The sequence below is a fragment of the Lepidochelys olivacea genome, assembly GCF_965140295.1.
Source record: "Lepidochelys olivacea isolate rLepOli2 genome assembly, chromosome: 3".
NCBI lineage: Eukaryota > Metazoa > Chordata > Testudines > Cheloniidae > Lepidochelys > Lepidochelys olivacea.
In genome coordinates this window covers 152,243,923-152,265,016 of record NC_140413.1, presented here as the reverse complement: position 1 = coordinate 152,265,016, position 21,094 = coordinate 152,243,923, and the positions used below count along the sequence as shown (strand labels likewise).

Below are 21,094 nucleotides of genomic sequence, written 5' to 3'. Positions count from 1 at the left end.
CACGGTGTGATGGTCAGGACATTCATTAAACTGGATGCATAGTAACTGAAGTCTCAAAGAAAAGTTAGCCTTGTCTACACCGAAAACTTGAGTTGACCCATCTATGTTGCCTAGGGGTGTGAAAAATGTACACCCCTGAGAGATGTAGTTAAGCTGACTTGAGCATATGGCTTGGTCGCCAGAAAAATTCTTCTGTTGATCTAGCTACCACCTCTCAGAGGGGTGGATTAACGACAGCGACAGAAAAACCCCTTCCGTCAATGCAGCTGTGCAGCTCTAGTGTTTGTAGTATAGATGTAGCCATAGTTTTTCTGTGGAATTACTTTCCCACTACTCCTGTTAAAATAAAACTATCACCTCGCTGCTCTTAAAATGCATCCTGTCATTGCTGACATTGGAAACTTGCCCTGCTTCCCTCTCTTATTTATTGAAATGTTCCAGAGCAGAAGAGAAACTAATGTGTTTAAGACTTTTGCTTGGGTTTTCAGCAGAAGTATTTCCATTGTAGTTAACTAGTTAAAAGTTAGTAAAGGTACTGCATCGGGACACCTGTATAGCCTACAATGCAATATCTGCCTCTGTTTTGTAGTCCAAAAAGTCACCCAGTAAAAAATGCCATCACCTTACTCAGCACCTGTGCACTCTGTGTGTGTTTGAGTCATATCTGCTCATCTTACTCCTGTTAGCCTTGTGGCACCCATGCAGCTGTTGAAGAAGAGCAGGATTTTATTCTTCCCCAGTTGTTAGGCCAATATTTTTGTTCTCCAGACACAGTTACTGGAGATATCAGTCCCCCATCCACAGACAAACAAAAACCAACAGCACTGGCTTGACTTTCAAATCCTTGATAATGTTCTGGCTCATCCTGCTATAGGTTTCAGGTTGCCACGCATTAGGAAAACATCATATTTGGATTTGTAAACTGAGCAAATTCTTAATGTAAGTTGTTGTCTGTTAACTTCCTAACTGTGCCATATCTTGGTAGTTTTAAAGTGGGACGACTAATGTTAATCAATCCTTATTTGATTAAAATATCTGGACAGTATCTTCCAGCTTTCTTCCTACCGAAGCAAGACCTTGACAATAACGGCTAAATTTTGCTAACCTTCAAAACTAACTTGAGCCAAGTAAAATCTTTAACCTTTTTACTTTTAGCTGTGTTAGATCTTTCACATGAAAGTTAAATCATCTTTCTCTTTCAAATAACCTCTAGTAGCCTTCACTAAGGTATGATCTATGTATAATATATTAGTTACCATAGTAAAGTGAGAGGTTGACTGATAGAAACATCAATGTGTTAAGTAGCTTATACCACAACACATTCAGTGACCTAAGGGGTCTTTAGAATTCTGTAGGTTAAGTTGCCAGACAGCTTGGTTCATCTGAAACTTTTTCTCATTTTGCTTAATTGTATCCAATTGAAATTACAAGGGGAAGCTTATTCTTCAATTTTACTTCCTTTCCTACTGACACTTGTGTAGCTGCATTTTGCAAATGGGTAAAGTGGTACAGTGAAATTAACACTGGGGTGCTAGTCAAGAAGAGCTAATGAGTCCTTGTCTGCTTTAGAAAGGTGTGCTGCTTGAACGGAAGGTGTGCTGCTTTTTTTTTTTTTTTTAGATCAATTTAGTTTTGGTTTAAACGAGGCATTTATTAGTTTAGTTTAAACTGATTTTTAATAGACTTAAGACAAATTGAAATAAGCCACTCTTAAACTGAAATAACTCTCCATACTGGTTTGCACCTGTTTAACCAAAATCAATTTAAAATCACACCTTTAGTGTGTGCTACAGCCCACTTCGTCGGATGCACGAAAGCTTATGCGCAAATAAATTTGTCAGTCTCTAAGGTGCCACAAGGACTCCTCGTTCTTTTTGCAGATACAGACTAACTCAGCTGCTACTCTGAAACCTTTAAATTTACACATACAGTTAATTCAGCTTAATTTTCCTGAGTTACATGCCTTAAGAGGTATTGATACACACAATTATGCTTCATCTTTTCTTGTCCTGATCATGACTAAGGTAAGTCTACACTGCAACCTTTTGTGGAACAGCTGTGTCAGTCAGGGATACGACGAGATGAGATTTGTGACTGACATATCTGTACTGGCAAAAATCACTAGTGTAGACAGTTCTACTAACCTATATTGGCAAAAGCATAGTTTTGCTATTTCATTCAGGTGAACTAGATAAGCTATGCTGGCAAAAATGAAATTTTTCTGATATAAGTAGCGTCCTCACTAAAAGCATTGTGCTGGTACTATATCGGTATAATGAAATGACAAAGCACACCTAGTATAGAGTTGGCCTAAGTAAAGGTCCCACGTGCTGACTAAGGAAAAGGAGTCTGGAGCACTCTGTACAGAAGAGAATGAAAAGCCCTGTTAGGGTTCTGTATTCATGTCTCCTGCTGTCATGGGTCAGCCAACTCTGTTAATGAAAACTAGGTCTGGTCAACACCTAAGTTTAACTATGAAAAATCACACCCTTAGCTGACCACTAGCCCAGCAAAAAGACTCTGACTCTCTTTTGCTGGTCTAGCTTATTTTGTTCAGGAAACTATATACTGGCAAAACTGCACTCTTGCCCGCATAAGCTGCATCTACGCTAAGAGGATTTGCCAGTATAAGTTTACCAGAAAACCCTTTCTTGTGTAGATGCAGCCTTAGTCTCCTCTGCTTCTTAATCACAAAAACAGAGTGATTGTGAGGCACTAAATAGCAACTCAGAGCATTAATTTCTGAAACTGAGTTCTGATCTAGGGCTTGTTTACACTGCAGACGCTATCATGGCACAGATACAGCACTGCTGCTGTGCCACTGTAGCACCGTAGTGTAGACTCTTCCTACAGCAATGGAAGGGTTTTTTCCATTGCTACAGTAAGGTCAACAGAAGAATTCTTCCATCCACTTTAGCTGCATCTACAGGTCAACCTAACTACAGCTCTTGGGGATGTAAATTTTCACATCCTCAGCAACATAGGTCAAACTAGCTTTTCGGTGTTGACCAGGCCCAAGTAAAAAAGCCTAGCCTTCTTGCGTACATCTTTAGGTGAGAGTGAGTGTGTCTGTTTTTAATAGTCGATGTCAGCCCTTAAACTGTGTAGTCTGTGTCATCTGACCAAGATGCTAATGGCTTATATAGAGGGTACAGCCCTTTTAAAGTACTTCACAAGCAAATGAGGGAAATTCTGTATTAAGTGAAGTAGCATTTGACTGGCTGATATATAGATCTACACAGGGGATTTGTGAGTGCCGGGGGTGGTAAGTTCCAGTTTTCACTACTGCAATGACAGAACAGTTCCATCCAACTAAAACTCATAATTCAGCAAGTTATTGTTTAACTCTGCAGAAAAGTACAAGAGGAAATCACCTCTTTGCTCTCATCCCATTAATACCTCTCACTTTTTTTTTGTCTGTCCTATGAATTATGGCTTTATAGGAAAACTAAACTGTCTGGTATTCTTCATACACAAGCAGATCTTAAACAGTACTTTCTGTGAAAATATTGACATGCCTCCAAGAGATAAATGCACAAACATATCAGAATTCTTGCCCAGAGAGGATAGTAACGTATCCAGTTATTTGTGCTGAATGCAGAATGAAAGTAGAGCTCCAAGTTTTAACCTCCCCTTTACATTTCATTTTTCTTTCTCCTGGCAGTGTTCTCTGGCTTCCTAAGTACTTACATGATTTTTACTGTCACGTTCACACTTCATCTTTATGGCAAATACTCTAAACTTTACTGTTGTATTTTTAGAGGTAGAATTTACTTCTCTGTTGTTCCAAGAAGTATTAATCATTATATCCCTTTCATGGCTGCTACTGCATAGATTTTGAGACCAACAATAGCATGACTTCTTAAGGAGCTATAATACTACAGGGAAAGGTGGGCAGCAGAGGAGGTTGTGCTGAGGCACTGGAGACCCTGCAGGCTGTCTTCTGCTTTAGGAGGCTGAATCTTTTGCCTGTTCCGTGGGGCTGGCATTATTATGTATTATTTGTATTACCGTAGCACTTAGGAACCCTAGTCTTGGATCAGGACCCCATCGTGCTTTACAAGAACAGTGGTCTCAGCCCCAGATAGTTTACAGTGTGAGGACACCTGGCTGGGCTGAAACATGCAAAATTTCCTGCCTTCTCTTACCATCCTGTCTCTTTTGATAGAGTAGAGAATGTGATCCTTGGTCTTGTCTTATTAAAAAATTGGTTAGTTTGACCCTATTAAAGACTTGCCTTACAACAGCTTTGAAACTGTTTTCTAGCTATAAAGGTACCTCTTTCAGTCCTGCTGTACCTTCCAGCAGGGACACAGTAGTTACATAATGTGAAGTAAAACTGAAAAAATGATGAAAGTGGCAACTTTCTAAGAGGCAACAGAATCATGCACTGAAAGAACAATTGCTATTTCTTATCTAGGAACCCAAATACAGTCCCACCTCATTTTTTTTTTTATGGTCATCCCATATGATAATGGTTTTTCACATGTCTTGTTTATTAGTACATTAAACAAGAAACAAAAATGCTAACTCGTGCTTTTAGAAAGCAAAAGTAAGAGACTAAGGCCTGGTCTACACTTTTAAATTACATTGTACAGGAGTGTGAAAAATCCATGACCCTGAATGACCTAGCTGTGCCAATCTAACCCCCTGGTGAACATGCAGCTAAGTCAATAGAAGAATCCTTTAATTGATCTAGCTATCATTGGCTGGGGAAATGGCGTTTCGTCAGTGTAGGCTGTGTCTGCGGGTTTATGCCGGCATTGCAACAGCACCATAGCTAAGCCCGCATAGTCCTAGTAGTGTAGATATGGCCTAAGAGCAGTGGTCTGGTCTCTACTTCCCTTTTAAAAGGGAGAGAGGGGACAAAAACTAACCCTGGTTCTAATGCTGAGCATCCTTATGAGGAAGATTATAAAAAATCATTCTGGAATTCACTGTTGTGAAAGTTAAATCTCTTTTTGGGGCTATGTGGCGAGAAGGGGTGTAGGGGCTGTGTGGCAAGAAAGGCTGGCTCTATAATTGCTGCAAATTTCAAGTGAATCTGAAGAAGGAATACTAAAATCCATAGGCAGAAATCCAAGCTGGAACTCGGCAGAGTACAACTCAGGTTTATTGTTTACAAAGTGGGGATATTTTTTAAGCATTTACATGTTGACTAAACATCTCTTGAACTGTTCCTTATAAACTCAAAATATAGTGTGTTTATAAATGAATCTCTTAAAGTGGAAGTAATGAAATTGGTGTCTTTCTTGCCACAACAACTATGTAGACAACACCCTGCTCTTGTTTAATGTGTAGCTTGGGGATATCTTGATTTTTGTTTTTTTTTATTTTTATTCCTTTTTTTATAGTTGCACTATACACCTTGATTTTGATCCTATCTTCATTAACAAGTTAAAATATTTGCATGCACACTTTCCTTAATCTGAGGACAGCTTTGTATTTTGTATCAGATGTGTCCAAACTTTTGATAATGCAGCACTTTGTACAAGTAAAGAATCGTGCAGATTATCGCAAAAAGAAATCTGCAGTTTGGTTCTATTTTTTAATAGCAGAGGTTTATACTGTACTATCAAGACTTCATAAAACATCATGTATCAGTTTTGGAACACCACTGAAGCACATGTCAAGGGAAGAAAATATATCTTGTGATTCATGCTCCTTGCTTTTTTTTTAAATTTGCCCAAAGAGTTAGCATCTTGTAAGAGTCTCCCAGACAGAAATGCAAATGAGCACGTTTCTACTGCATGCTGTATTCGTTTGTTTTTTATTAGCTGCGTTATCTCCACTGTGAGGTGCCCAGGTGATTTTCACTCTTTGGCCTTCCTTTGTTCTGACACACCTTTGTAATATTTTGGCAGCCCTTGAGGGAGAATTCCTGCATATCGTTGAAACCTGCTGGTGGAAAGGTATGATTGTTGGATGTTCCATGTATGCTCTATGCCAGGGATCGGCAAACTTTGGCCCGCGGCCCGCCAGGGTAAGCTCCCTGGCGAGCCCAGCCGGTTTCTTTACCTGCCGCATCTGCAGGTTTGGCCGATAGCGCCTCCTACTGGCCGCAGTTTGCCGCTCCAGGCCAATGGGGGCTGTGGGAAGTGGCATGGGCTGAGGGGGCTGCGGAAAGGTAAATCCAACATGCCTGCTGTCTGCTTCTGTCATTACCTCTATGCTTACAGAAGGACTGCAGTGGCTTATCTTAAAACAGTACACTACAAATTAAGGACATTATTTTTTCCCATTGAAGTTGATGGCAAAACTCTCATAGTTTTTGACATCTCCTTCTCTACTTTGATTCTGTCTCTGACCAGCAAGAGAAAAGTTGTACCCATTTGTCTACTTTGTAAGTCTCATCTTGCCTGAGCCTTCTTCCTTCTATGAAAGGACAGAATTAAGCCAAGTCAATTGGATTCCCAGTGGGTCTGTTTTTGTCTTTCTGTATGTTAATCTACCTGGACAGGCACATTTCCATTGGCAAATACTGTTGTGCGCGCGTGCGTGTGTGTGTAACATCCATCACTTAGTAATACGTCTGTGGCGTAAGTGCAGTTAAAATCCCCTCCTGGGACTCCTGTTTCTCAATTTGTGACTTCTGCAGTGTTTGAAGTTTAATGAAAAGGGGGGTTGGGAGGGTTAAGTGAGGGGAGATTCGCTTACTCTCTGCCTGTTTATTTGTAATAAGATAATGTCCCACAGGAGAGTGTTTTCTTGTCAGGTCAATGATCATTATTTCCCAAGATATTTTCCATTTCCTTTAAAATTCTCAGCCCTTGTTCTCTCTGCCAAGGGACAAAAATTAAAACAAAAAAGAGAGAGGGCATTTATGTCTCAGGAAGAATCCTGTCCTCAGCCAGATTCACTGCATTAATGCTTCTTGTTCAGCTGTAATTTTCCATGTGATAGTTGGAAATGTCACAGAATTCCCTGAAACTTCTGTTCACCGTCCCCTGTTCCCCCCACCCCCACCCCCGCCCCCACACACACTCTGGGAACAATACCAGCATCAATCAGAACTGGTGGTGCCAGAGTATTTTTATTGGAGATGCTACCTAATGCTGGTTGAACAAATAGTTTAGACTACTTTACAGCGGCACTGAAGGACACTGTCCCTCTGAAGAGATATAGATACCTTAGAATGCATTGTATCCAAGTACATATTTTAAGGAGCATCTGGTAACATGAACTATTAAGGGAATTAGCACATAACTGTCTGATATGGATGGGGTATACTTTGCTCTTTTGTATTTAGACTACATAATTTTTAAAAGTATGCAGAGAATGGGCACACTGGAAATTCCCAAGATTATATTGCTCATCTCTTCCGTACCTCGTGCACTTTCCCTTGCTATCCTGTGCCTAACTTTGATTGTAAGCTCTCCAAGGCAGGAAGTTTATGTATAAAGCAGTGTCTGTGTGCATGCATGGTGCTGCTGAAATAATGTCTTAAAGTCAAATACAAACTAGTTCTTCAAGTCGCCTCTGATGACACATTAAGAATCAACCACTCAGGGCTTGTCTAAACATGGAGTTATTCTGGAATAATAGATGTTCCAAAATAACTCTTTCTGGATATTCTTATTCCAGAATCATGATGATACCTAGCTCAGTAAATATCAAAACACTTTACACAGGAGGTCAGTAGTCTCCCCTTTTTACAGATGGGGAAACTGAGGCACAGAAAAGGGAACTGACTTGCGCCAGGTCACCCAGCAGGTCAGTGGCATAGCTAGGAATAGAGCCCAGGTATTCTAAGTCCTGTCAGTGCTCTATCCACTATGCCATACTGCATCCCTTTTCTGATTTGGTTTAATCCACTTTGAAAATGAATTAAACTAAACCTGAAAAAGACACTGTGATTCTGGAATAAGTATCCACACATGGAGCTATTTCAAAATAACTATTCTGCTTTAAATTCACCCTGTGCCTTATTGTGGAATATCTTTCTTGTGTAGACAAGACTAAGCCCTGGTCTACACTACAGGGTTAGGTCGAATTTAGCTGCATTAGGTCAATTTTAAAATGACTGCGTCCACACAACCAACCACATTCCGTGGACCTAAAGGGCTCTTAAAATGGACTTCTGTACTCCTCCCTTACGAGGGGCGTAGCACTAAAATCGACCTTGCTGGGTCGAATATGGGGTAATGTGGACGCAAATTGACGGTATTGGCCTCCGGGAGCTATCCCAGAGTGCTCCATTGTGACCGCTCTGGACAGCACTTTGAACTCCGATGCACTAGCTAGGTACACAGGAAAAGCCTCGGGAACTTTTGAATTTCATTTCCTGTTTGGTCAGTGCGGCGAACTCAGCAGCACAGGTGACCATGCAGTCCCCTCAGAATCGTAGAGCGTAGAATGTTTCTACGCTCCCCCATCATCTCCGTCCCTGAGTTATCGCAGATTAGAAGGCGAAAAAAACGCACTTGGGATGACATGCTTTCTGAGCTCATGCAGTCCTCCTGCACTGTTAGGGCACAGCTTAATGCATGGAGGCATTCAGTGGCAGAGGCCAGGAAAGAATTAAGTGAGCGCGAAGAGCAGAGGCAGGAGGCGATGCTGAGGCTAATGGGGGAGCATCTGTTGGAGCTGCAAGAAAGCCAACAAGAGCACAGACCCCCGCTGCATCCACTGTATAATCGCCTATCCTCCTCCCCAAATTCCATAGCCTCCTCACCCAGACGCCCAAGAACGTGGTCGGGGGGAGGCTCTGGGCACCCAGCCACTCCACTCCAGAGGATGGCCCAAGCAACAGAAGGTTGTCATTCAAACAGTTTGATTTTTAGTGTGGTACAGTAAGCAATGTGGCCTTGTCCTTCCCTCCTCCCCCACCCCACCCGGGCTACCTTTTCCGTTATCTCTCTTTTTCTTTTTTAAATTAATAAAGAAAGAATGCATGGTTTCAAAACAATAGTTACTTTATTTCGAAGGGGGGAGGGTGGTTGGCTGACAGGGAATTAAAATCAACAAAGGGGGTGAGTTTGCATCAAGGAGAAACACACACAACTGTCACACCGAAGCCTGGCCAGTCATGAAACTGGTTTTCAAAGCCTCTCTGATGCACAGTGCGCCTTGCTGTGCTCTTCTAATCACCCTGGTGTCTGGCTGCTCAAAATCGGATGCCAAGCAATTTGCCTCAACCTCCCACCCCGCCATAAACGTCTCCCCCTTACTTTCATAGATATTATGGAGCACACAGCCAGCAGTAATAACAATGGGAATGTTGGTTGCGCTGAGGTCTGACCAACAGCGCCAGTAAGCTTTTAAATGTCCAAAGGCACATTCTACCACCATTCTGCACTTGCTCAGCCTATAGTTGAGCTGCTCCTTACTACTGTCTAGGCTTCATGAGCCATGGGAGCAAGGGGTAGGCTGGGGTAGGTGCAACCGCGCGGTGCTGTGAGCTGGGCGAGCAGCCTGAGGCAGAAGCCTCCAGCTCGCAGGAGAGCAGAGTTGAAGCGGTGGAGCCGTACACCATGGACGAGGACGGCTAGCAGTCCTACTGCACCGTCTGCTACAAAGGCACCCAGGAGCTGCTGCTGTGTAGCAATGCCAGCTGCTGCACGTGCTTCTGTGTCGAGTGCTTGGAGGTCCTGGTACGGCAAGGTGTCAAGGCAAAAGAGCAAGAGCCCTGGAGCTGTTAAATGTGACAACCACAGAAGTGCTATGGGGTGTTACAGCGCCGACCTGACTGGAACGGACGGCTGCAAGACTTCTTCACCAGTGACAAAGGACAGGACTATGATGCACCTAAAATCTAAAAAGGCCCACACATTTCCCAGAGTCACTACCCTTGATAACAGAACATAAACATAACACAGTAGACTTGCCCACAACAGCAGTGGTGATGGTGAGCTGAGTGGCTCCATGCTTGCCATGGTATGGCATCTGCACGGGCAACCCAGGAAAAAAGGCATGAAACGATTATCTGCTGTTGCTTTCACGGAGGGAGGGGCGACTGACTACATGTACCCAAAACCATCTGCGACAATGTTTTTGCCCCATCAGGCACTGGGAGCTTAACCCAGAATTCCAATGGGCAGCGGAGACTGCGGGAACTGTGGGATAGCTACCTACAGTGCAACACTCCAAAAGTCAGTGCTAGGCATGGTAGTGAGGATGCACTCCGCCGACTTAATGCGCTTAGTGTGGACATACACAATCGACTGTATAAAACAGAATTCTAAAAATCGACTTCTATAAAATCGATCTAATTTCATAGTGTAGACATGCTGTTAGAAACTATGGGTATGTCTGTCCAGGGAAATTCAGGGAAGTTTAAGACAAATTAACTAAGAGTCTGAATCTAAAGTGCATTTAACCCCTGTGTGGATGCTGTCGTTCATAAGTAAAGTAGCCTTAGGCCAGGTGTACAATACAAACTTTTGCCAGCATAGCTATCTTGGTCAGGGTGTAATGAAGTTTGATCTCTGACTGACAGAACTGTGCTAGCAAAAGCCCCTAGTATAGATGCAGTTATGGTGGTATTGATTATTTTGCTCGGGGGATGGGAATAAGCTATACCAGCAGAACACTTCTAGTATATAGTTGGATCTAAGGCCACTTTACTTCTGAATGAGAGCATCTGTACATGGGGTTTAATGTACTTTAAATTCATACCTTTCAGCTAGTTCAGTATAACTTTCATGAGGCCTGGTCTATGCCTAAAAGTTAGGTTGACCTAGCTATGTTGCTCAAGGGTGGGAAAAATTCACATCCTTGAGAGACAGTTAAACTGACCTAAGCCCTGGTGTAGACACTGTTAAGCTGAAAGAAGAATTCTTCCATTGACCTAGCTACCGTTTCTCGAGGGGTGGATTTACTACAGCAACAGAAAAACTCCTTCTTCTTCGAGTGATTGCTGATGTCCATTCATTGCAGGTGTGTGTGCTCGCCACATGCACCGATGCCAGAAGCTTTTCCCTCAGTGTTATCCGTAGGGGACTGGCTCTGGCGCCCTCTGGAGTGGCATAAATATGTGCTGGTGTAAGGAGCACTGCTAGCCCCTCCTCCATCAATTCCTTCTTACCGCCAGTGACAGTTCTGGAACGTCTCCTTGCCTCGGCAAGCTTACTTCTCTCAACTGTGTCTAATTGCAAAATTTTTGTGTATAGTTGTTAAAAACTTCTATAGTTCCCTTAGTGTTAGAGTTAGTAATAGTTGGTTAGTCCCGTACGGGACTTATCCTAGGGACAGGGCATGCCACAGTCCCTGGGCTTAAAGCCTTGGGACTGCTGCAAGATACCTATGCCAGTCCGTAATCCCCATAAAAGCTATCTAAAGTGCTTGGGGGAAAGCCACGTGAGTGACAAGTGTCGCATCTGTAAGAGCTTCAGGCCACGAACGAACAAGAAGCAGGACATTCGTCTCCAAGCGCTCCTTATGGAGTCGGCCCTCATACCAGCATCGGGGCCGACTAGATTGGATTCCGCTCCGAGCACTGCGGCCTCAGTGCGGAGCATGCTGCCGGCACTGACTTCAGACTGGCACTGATCCCCATCCCCGGTACCAGCTGAAAAGTAAAGAAAGGCTGGGAGAGTGCATTCACCTGCGTCCCCCAAAGGGAAGGAGAGAGCCAGAGGACGGCAAAGACCCCAAGGGGCAGCTCTTTCTCTGCAGATGGTGGCCGGGCTCCAGCACCTACTGAGCTGTCAAGCCCCCTTCGAGACCTGCCCACTATCCCGGAAAGCGGCAGAGGCTCTCGGCACCTGACAGTGCCATCCATGCCGGAGGACTTTCAGGCTGCTAAGGACATATTGTTCCTTCCAGTGCTGCCCACACCAACTAATAAGGTGCCTCGTTCAATGGGAAAACCCGCCTTGGGATCCTTCCAGCCACATTCATCAGTGCGGCACTGCTCCCCGCCACAGCGGGTGCCCTGCCAACTCTTACCTGAACAGCGCCACCACCCCTCAGATGTGGGTCAGCATACCTTCCAGAGTTCCCAGTGTTGTTCCCCGCTCTCTAGTAGTGTTCACTGGGATTTCAGTGTCAATTGCCGGCTGCCTGGCGCAGACCCTTGCAGGCGTGTCCCCAGAGTCTCAGCACCTGGAGCGTCCAAATATGTCTCCAGGCTTATGGCACCATTCCGGAGGGTTGGTCTGCCAGTCCCTGGAGTCCTGTCTCAGGTTTGCCAGTACGGATCCCCATGGGTGCATAGACGGTCTCCAAAATGTTGATCCTCTAGCTTCCGTTCTTGCTCCCGGTTCACGGAGTGCCATCGCTCTCATAGCATGAGGCATCAATCTCCAGGGCACCGTCACCAATCTGATGAACGCAGCCACCGATCACCGGAATCGCGGCACTGAGAGACATTGCAGCTCCCCAGCAGAGGTTCGCAGAGAAAGCCGATGGGAATGGGGTAGACAGGCGACATCAGTCCCGTCCTGGTCCCCCAGACAAGCCTCCCCCTCCTTAGGCTCTGAAAGTGAGGAGGAAGAACTGCCCATGGGCCAAGGCCACCCACTGAGGGCATCGGCATTTCCTTCTGGTCCCCCAGGGGCTGCATGGCCGCAAGGCCAATGGCCAACACCCTGGCACCTGTGGAACACCTGGGCATTTCCCCAACCTTTGCAGGGGCATTGGTCAGTCTCAGGAGCATCAGAAAGATGGTCAGCCACAGTCTCCCGCCTGCCCCCTGACTCGAAGCAGAGTCAGATAAAGCTCCCCAGGGACAGCCAGCTCCAATTGAAGCTCCCCAGGCAGAGGCAGTGGAGTTACCAGGCCCATCTATACCTGCCTCCTCCTCCTCTTCACCCAGTGAGGCGATAGTGAGGCCCTCTCGCACGGTCCCCCAGCATGACGCAAAAGCCCACCAGAAGCTTTTGAAGAGGGTGGCATCGAATCTCAGGCTGGAAGCCGAGGAGCTGGCAGAGTCCTTGGACTCCCTGTTCAATGTGCTGAGTGCAGCAGCCCTCTTGAAGGTGGCATTACCAGTCCGCAAGGGAGTTGTGACACTGATCAAAGCCCTTTGGCAAACCCACCCTGCCACCCATCTCTAAGGTTATGTCCCCACTAAGTGGGTTGAATACCTGCGCACACACACCCTGCCCTAAGCTCACTGGTGGTGTCAGCAGACAATGAACGTGATAGACGAGGCCAACCAGGATTGACCCCTAAGAATAAGGAGGCAAAGAGGTTCGATCTTTTTGGTAGAAAGAGTTATTCTGTGGCCAACCATCAGGTCCTATTTGGCCACTATGATTTTAACATCTGGCAATCCATGGCCAAGTTCACAGAGTTGCTGTCTGAGGAGCCCAAGAAGGAATTCCTGGCTATTCTGGAGGAGGGCAGAGCAGTAAGGCAGCCCTCCAAGCAGCTCAGATGCGGTGGACTCTGTGGCCCGGTCTATGGCTTCAGCCATTTCAATGAGGCGGACATCCTGGTTGCAGTCGTCAGGCTTGTTAGCAGAGGTCCAGCAATCCATCCAGGATCTCCCCTATCTCCCTGTAGTGAAGATCCGATCCAACTCTGGTAATGGAAGGTGTGCTGTTCGTGAACCCACGACCCATTGTCTCCCTGATTTCAGATGCGTTCGACCTCGGGTGGGGAGTGCATTTCAGTGTACTGCAGACTCAGGGATTACGGTCATGGGAGGAGCTCGTGTTACATATAAATGTCAGAGAACTCAGAGCCATCCGCTGGGTTTGCAGAGTCTTCCTTCCCCAACTGTCCGGTTGGGTAGTGCAGGTGTTGACAGATAACACAGCCTCCATGTTCTGCGTCAACAGGCAGGGGGGAGTTCGTTCGTTGGCTCTGTGTCAAGAAGCCTTCCATCTATGGGACTTATGCATTCAGCATGCAATCCACCTGGTAGCCTCGCACCTCCTCAGCATCCGGAACACACCTTAGCAAGTCCTTCTTCTCTCACCATGAGTGGTCCCTTTATTTGGAGGTCATCAGGATGCTCTTTCAGAAGTGGGGAGCTCCCCGAGTGGACCTGTTCGCCGCCAGACAGAACAGAAATTGTCATCAGTTCTGCTCTTTACAAGGTCTAGGCAGAGGCTCGCTTTCCGATGCCTTTCTCCTGTTGTGGTTGGAAGACCTGATGTACGCCTTCCCACCAACTCCGCTCATCAGCAAGGTTCTCTTGAAGATCAAGAGGGACAAGGTGCGGGTCATTATGATCGCACCAGGATTGGTCAGTACGCTCATGGACCTGGCCATAGCGCACCCATGGCCACTTCCTTAGCTGCCCAGACCTACTCTTGCAGGATCATGGTCAGCTATTGCACCCGAAGCTCGCCTCTCTCCACCTCATGCCTTGGATGCTGCGAGGCTGAACCTAGAAGAACAAGCCTGCACTAGTCAGGTCCAGCAGAAAGCCCTCCTCCAGAGTGACTTACCTGGCAAAGTGGAAGCATTTTCTCTTGCTGGGTGTCAGAGTGGAATATTTCCCTGACCCAGACATCCTTGCAGTTCATCCTGGATTACCTGCTTCACTTGAAGCACCAGGGCCTCACCTTTTCCTCAATCAAGGTGCACCTGGCAACCATATCTGCCTTCCATCCCTGCGTCCAGGGTAGATCTGTATTCTCACATGGGTCCTGGAAGGCCTTAAAAGACTCTTTCCGCCCATCCGGGGCCCGGTTCCCCAGTGGGACCATAACCTGGTCCTCTCCAGGCTCACGGTTCCACCTTTTGGACCTATGGCTTCTTGTTCCCTCTCCCACCTGTCGTGGAAGGTTGCATTCCTCGTAGCCATTACTGAGGTGAGGTGAGTCTACGAGATTAAAGCCCTCACTTCGGCGCCCCGTATAAGGTGTTTTACAAGGACAAGGTTCAGCTGCGGTCCCGTACGGCCTTCCTGCCAAAGGTGGTGTCGCACTTCCATGTCAACCAGGATATCTTCCTCCCAGTGTTCTGTCTAAAGCCTCACACAACCAACGAGGTGAGACGCCTGCACACTCTAGATGTCAGACGTGTTCTGGCTTTCTACTTGGAGCACACCAAGCCCTTCTGCAGATTGACTCAGCTCTTTATTGCAGTCGCTCACAGGATAGAAGGGCCTTCCGGTGTCCTCCGAGGATTTCAGACTGGATCACCACCTGCATCTGCACTTTTAACAAGTTGGCGCAGGCTGTGCCTCCACCAATTGTGAAGGCTCACTCTAACAGGGCTCAGGTGTTTTCAGCTATTTTCCTGGCGCATGTCCCTATCCCGGACGTCTGCAGGGCCACGATGTGGTCTTCAGTACACATGTTCACCACACGTTACGCCATTATCCAGCAGGCCAGAGATGATGCTGAATTTGGCAGAGCTGTGTTGCAATTGACACGTCCATGAACTCCTGCCCAAACTCCAGGTACTGCTTGGGAGTCATCTACAATGGAACGGACATGAGCAATCACTCAAAGAAGAAAAAACGATTACTAACCTTTTGTAACTGCTGTTCTTTGAGATGTGTTGTCATGTCCATTCCATGACCCACCCTCCTTTCCCTCTGTCAGAGTTCTGTCAAGAAGGAGTTGGGGTGGGAGCTGGCCACTCCGGAGGTTGCCAGAGCCAGTCCCCTACAGATACCACTGAGAGAAAAATTTCTAGCACCGGTGCATGTGGCGAGCCCCTACAATGAAATGGACATGAGCAACACATCTCGAAGAACAGTAGTTATGAAAGGTTAATAACCATGTTTTCTGTCACTGTATTAAGTGTCTACACTATAACAGCAGCAAAGCGTCTGTGCTACTGTAGCGCTTGTAGTGTAGACCTACCCTGAGTGTCCCCATGTAAATGTGCTCGTGGTAAAAATTTCAAAAGCACTTCAGTTCCTAAATCCCATAAAGTCAATGGAATCTAGGAGCTTTTTGAAAATGTTATCTCTCTGTGAGTAACCACCTAGAAATCTTTCCTACCTTTGTAGAGGTGCAGAAGGGAAAGACTTACTTATCTAGTGGTTTTTTCTACTCCGATTTGCTACCATTCTGTTTCCAGAATTTCTTAAATAGGTCTTATTTTCCTCCTCCTAGGTGCTGTTGACAATATTTTTCTCTTTAGACCAGGGGTGGGCAAACTATGGCCCGCGGGAGTCTGGGGCTTGCCCAGCTCTGGCACTCCGGCCTGGGTCGGGGGCTGCACCACGTGGCTTAGCCCCATTCCAGCGCTCCAGCCAGAGCTCAGGGTCAGGGGCCGCACCACGCGGCTCCCAGAAGTTGCAGCATGGCCCCACTCCGGCTCCTGTGCATGCCAATGGCCCCCTCCGGTGCTCCAATGGGAGCTGCAGGGGTGGTGCCGGCGGATGGGGCAGTGTGCACAGCCACCTGGCGGCGCCTCTGCATAGGAGCTGGAGAAAGGACATGCCACTGCTTCTGGGAGTCACTTGAGGTAAGTGCCACTCGGAGCCTGCACCCCTGAGCCTCTTCAAGGATGATCTGTAACTTATTAACCAGAAATGGCTAGTATTGGTCAGAGTCAAAGAAGTAACAAAAGTTTTCTTCAAATACAATGATGTAGAACTGAAAGGAGGTTCCTTTCCCATGTTTTCTGCTTGTTGTCTGTAGACCATGCAGTAAGGTCTAAAGTTCAGTGGAGATGCAAATAGCAGTGTCTGTATGAGGTTGATGCTGAACCCCTTTCAATAACTTTTTACTGGGGCTAGTGCTCATGTAGTCAGAGGCTGCAGGATGGAATCCTGGACAACTGACTCACATTTGTATCTCCCTTAGCCCAGTTATGATATGTATCATAGTGGTTTTGGGCACCCAGAATAGATACTCTTGAAGATCAAAGCCTTGTCAGTTGTTGCTCATCTCCCTTAGTTGTTCTTCATACCTGTACAAAGACCTGAAACTAACTTCCCCTAGGCCACAATAACGTTAATGTTTGTGTTGCAAGAGCATGGCTTTTTTTTTTTTTCTTTTTATCCCCTGTTCTAGATAACCATGTTGTTTTTTGTTTTGGAACTAAACATGGCCTTCTTCAAGGCAAGGAGTGGGTGGTACAGTAATTGAGGGAAGAATATTTTTGCCATATCATATTAGGTTTCTTAGTATTTTACATGCTTTGCTATGTTTGTCATCTTGGTCTTCATGTATTTATGCTAGAACAATCTGTTCTGTGTTTTCTTTTCTGGCTAATAAGTGAATTTGGAAGAACCTCCAGCACTGATCCTTAGCCTCCCCTCCTCATCTATGCTTTATTGCTTTCTTTGGAACCTAACTGGTTCTAAAGTCCTGTGCAGTGCAAGCTGGTTAGGTGTTCTCTTCCTTCTTCAAAATTAGCCAGTCTGCTGATAAAGCAGTATTGCAAGGAGTAGAAATGGCAAAGGAAAGGAAGAAAAAAATCCCCATTAGTGGTTTCTAAAAACCCAAAGTTGAATTCTGAAGATACCGAGCAATTAATTAATAGACTTAGGCTGTAAAAACAGCAGCAAAATAGTCTGGCCTGCCATCTCCCAAATCATATCTTGTGGTCCTTTTTCAAAAGCAATAGGCAAAGCAGCAACCTGGCACGCATTATTTACTTGTATGCTTCAAATATCAGGCTCAGAGGCAGGGACATCTCTGTATGAAGCTGGAGGCTCTATATGTGCTGGACGCTCTCTATGAGGTAAGGAGAAATTTGCTCAGTTTAAGTCTTGGTTGTGGACAGAGTAAAGTTAGGAGCAATAAGTATAAGTAGCGTAACTTGGATCTTCCAAATATCTATGTGCAGAGCTGCACTGTTGCATAATTAGCATGAAAAGCTGAGAAACTGACTGGGCAAATGGAAAAGGAGCAGCTTTTTAGCTTAACCACTTACCGGTGTTAGGTACCATGGAGCCAAAGTTCTTTGTTTTTATTTTTTAATCTTATTTGATAACTAAATTGCATATGACTTGTCTAAGGGCTCATTAAAGCTTCATGTTCTGCCTGTAAAGATAACTCTGGTTTGTTTAAAAGAATTGCTAGCGTAGCTAGCAGCAGTTGGTGCTCATCTTGTTAAAACTTTGTCACGTCATGTTGACTTGACCCCTGTTTAGAGAAGACATTCCCCTTCTTCTGAGGATTGAGGAAAACTGAGCGGGTCACGTGCACACTTCAGAATTGTAATTTAAAATGTTGACACACCCACTACTAGATTATTTTTGATGCATCCCAAAGTGAAAGCCTGTTAGTGTTCCACTGTAGTACACGAAGCTATACATTGAATAAGACTGGGAAAAGAGCAGTTGAAACTTAGTTAACTTTGCTTTTGGCTTGCTGTGGGATTCTGTTAAGATAAAAAAATCAGTTAAAACAATAGTTGAAATGATTGTTGCTAGCTGATACTATTTAATCAGCCTTTTATTAAAGGCAGTATATGACTACAAAAGAGACCATACACATATTTTTTATGTGTAAATGTGTTATCTGGGAATGTAAACAGTGTAGCTAACACCTGTTCTTTGCGATTTTTTTTCCCCCATAGTGAGGGAGGAGGAACTCTCTCTCCAGTGATATTAAATATGTGTTACTAATTAATTATTCAGGTATTGTTGACTATGGTTTTATTAGGCTTATTCTTATTTGCAGTTTTCAACACCTAATTCCTATACCTTGATGACATCTGATTATTTGAAATACATTGCAGCCTCTGCATGCAAATTTCAACAGTTTGTTACTGGTTTTGGCCCCCTTGTGTCATAAACTATTCAAAGCGATTATCATGTGGTGCTGCTAGATGGGATTCTGCTAATGTTCTGCTTGGGAAGAATCAAACTGCTACAGAAATTCTAGGATATGCAGAGAACCTTGAAATCTGGAGTGCTGGGATTAGATGCCTGGGAGGAGACACCTCTCAAAGCATCTCCTCTAACTGAGGGTCTGTTTACAACACTCTCCGTTGAGCAGGAATTGAATTTGTGCAGCCAACGGCTGTCTCTTATTTAAAATCTGGAATTTATTTCTCACTTGCTTTATAACTCGCCATCCTTCCCTCGTGCAGGTGCAAATGAATGCTGCTGCTGACTCATATCCTGGAGGCTTTGCCCCACACGCCTCCTATCAACTACATGCTACATAGATCATAAATGACAGTTAAGTTCTCACAGATTTGTAAGGCACCAGAGTGTTGCCTGTTAGCTTGAGACAATGTGATTAACCTGTCTTATTTTTCTTTCTACAAAAAAAGGTCACACACCATTCCCACAAAAGCAAACTAGGAAATCCAGGACTCTCCTAAACATTTTTTTTTCTCATCTGGCATGGCTGTTATCCTGATGAACATCAAAATAATATTCCAGCCCCAGATAATGCTGAGAGAGAGGGGAAATGAAAGGTCAACCATCCTAAGTCCTGTTGATTTCCAGAGTCCCATAGACACTTTATCAAGTGCCTGAGGCTTCCTGAACGGCTCACTTGCTTGGCTGTGCACACTGACCCTGGTCATGTGCCAGCGTGTTTCAAGCAGCTGAGGATTGAGGGGCCAAGTGAACAATCAGGATGATGCTGTCATTATGTCTGAGACGGAAAACTGGGATGGGCAATAACCAAAAATGTGTGCTTTCCTGCTGATTTTAGATCCATTTGGAAGGAGCCGTTGTCCTGTGTTCCTGAGAATTCGTACATTACACACATACCATGAACAACTTGCCTCATACCAAATGACTGGGAGAAATATACAAAAGTAGAAGGAGAGACTTAAAAGGATGCAGCTGTTTTGTACACTGCTACATGTGCTTTGGTTCCTTCCTTTGCAGTTTTTTCAGCTGTCCCTGAAGTCATGAGCTATAACCTCCCCCTTCACCACCATTCTTGCATTTTTGCTACACAGGCCTTCTGTTGTAACCTTTTGTATTCTCTCCATTTCTTGACCATATTTCTGGTCCCATGCCACTTTGGTTTTTTGGCTAGCAGAAGCAAGGATGGTGGCAAGCAAAGGGTACCTTACTGTAGAGTGGTTATTTTCAGAAATAAGGGGAAAAGTATAAAATTGAGCCCCTTTAGGCAGACATGAGAGGGGAAAACTTGTGTAGAAATTTTTATCAAGAGGAAAAGGCAGAAAACAGTTTAATGTCTAAGTTTACACTTTGATAAGGCCACTAATCAGATAATCACCTTCTCTTCCACCCCTGGCCCAAGAGTGTTTACAGATGAGAATATTTATTTTACCCTGTATACTGTATCAGGTTACAGTACATAAAAGGGCTCTGTTGGCTTTAAATCCTTTTTTGTAGTACTGCAGGTCACATAGCAAAGGCTAGATTGTGAGAGTTCATAAAATGAAACTTTCATTGCTAAAAATTAACACAACAATCTCTGTCTGCTACAGACAAGTGGGGAATACTGTCTGCTAGTACTGATACACTCAAGGTTTGTTGAAATCTTCAGACTTTAACTCCATCATATGTAACGTGCCTAAACTCATTCACACCAACTGTGAATCTCCCAGAAGAAGATTGCCTTAGTGAATAACTGAACCTGTGAATCAGTTTCTTCTTTAATATTGCAAAGGTCACGATATTATTATATTCAAGCTACTGAATGTATGAACTCTGATTATTTTCAGGGCCAAACACTTATTTCTTTACTAGCATACAAAGGGCTTTGCATCCTTCTAATATTGTCTCTTGGTTTCTGGGCTTACCCATGTTCAATAGCTGCGCAGGTTTAATACTAGGTGTGGCTTTAAACCAAAGTAGTTCAAATTGTGCAAAATCCTGTGCCAACACTCTTATTTCTGTTTAATTTAGGTTAATAATCTGGTTTATATTGATTTTATTTTAACTCAATTCCATAAATAATGCCTAGAGTTAAACTGATGCAACTCTGAATATAGACTAGGCCTCTGTCTCTAGGTAGCTGAATATGGAGATAATGCAGCGTGAATTGCTTTCACCTCCTTTGCCCTTCATGTTGGGATTGGGTCTCTTATTTTCTTGGGAATGTACATATGCTCACCTGCATTAATATAGGACTTTCTAGAGGGGTCTGAGTAAGCGCTTTCCAAGTAAGGTTATTTTATTTTTTGCCCCCTCTGAATATAACTCCCTCCACCATAGTCTGCTCCATTATTACCATTGCAGCCCACTTCAGGTTCTTTCTACATGAATGCTTTTACTACAGAGACCTTCCTGACAACCAGGGACAAAAAAGAGGGATGGAAGTTCTCTTTCAGTAGGTACAGGTGGAGACTTCTC

The 21,094-nt window shown here is 44.7% G+C and overlaps 1 protein-coding gene across 2 annotated transcripts in view; it reads left to right on the top strand.

Annotated features, from left to right (window-relative positions):
• The window catches only part of KCNK5 (potassium two pore domain channel subfamily K member 5), a 63,517-nt gene that overhangs the window by 24,377 nt on the left and 18,046 nt on the right, over nt 1-21,094 (top strand). Inside the window, exon 2 of one of the 2 annotated variants that reach the window (XM_084623971.1) lies at nt 5,865-5,912. The exons of the other annotated variant lie outside the window; for it this stretch is intronic. Within the exon in view, the coding sequence (XP_084480097.1) occupies nt 5,865-5,912 (48 nt within the window). The remainder of the gene's footprint in view (nt 1-5,864; nt 5,913-21,094) is intronic. 2 annotated transcript variants of the gene reach the window in all.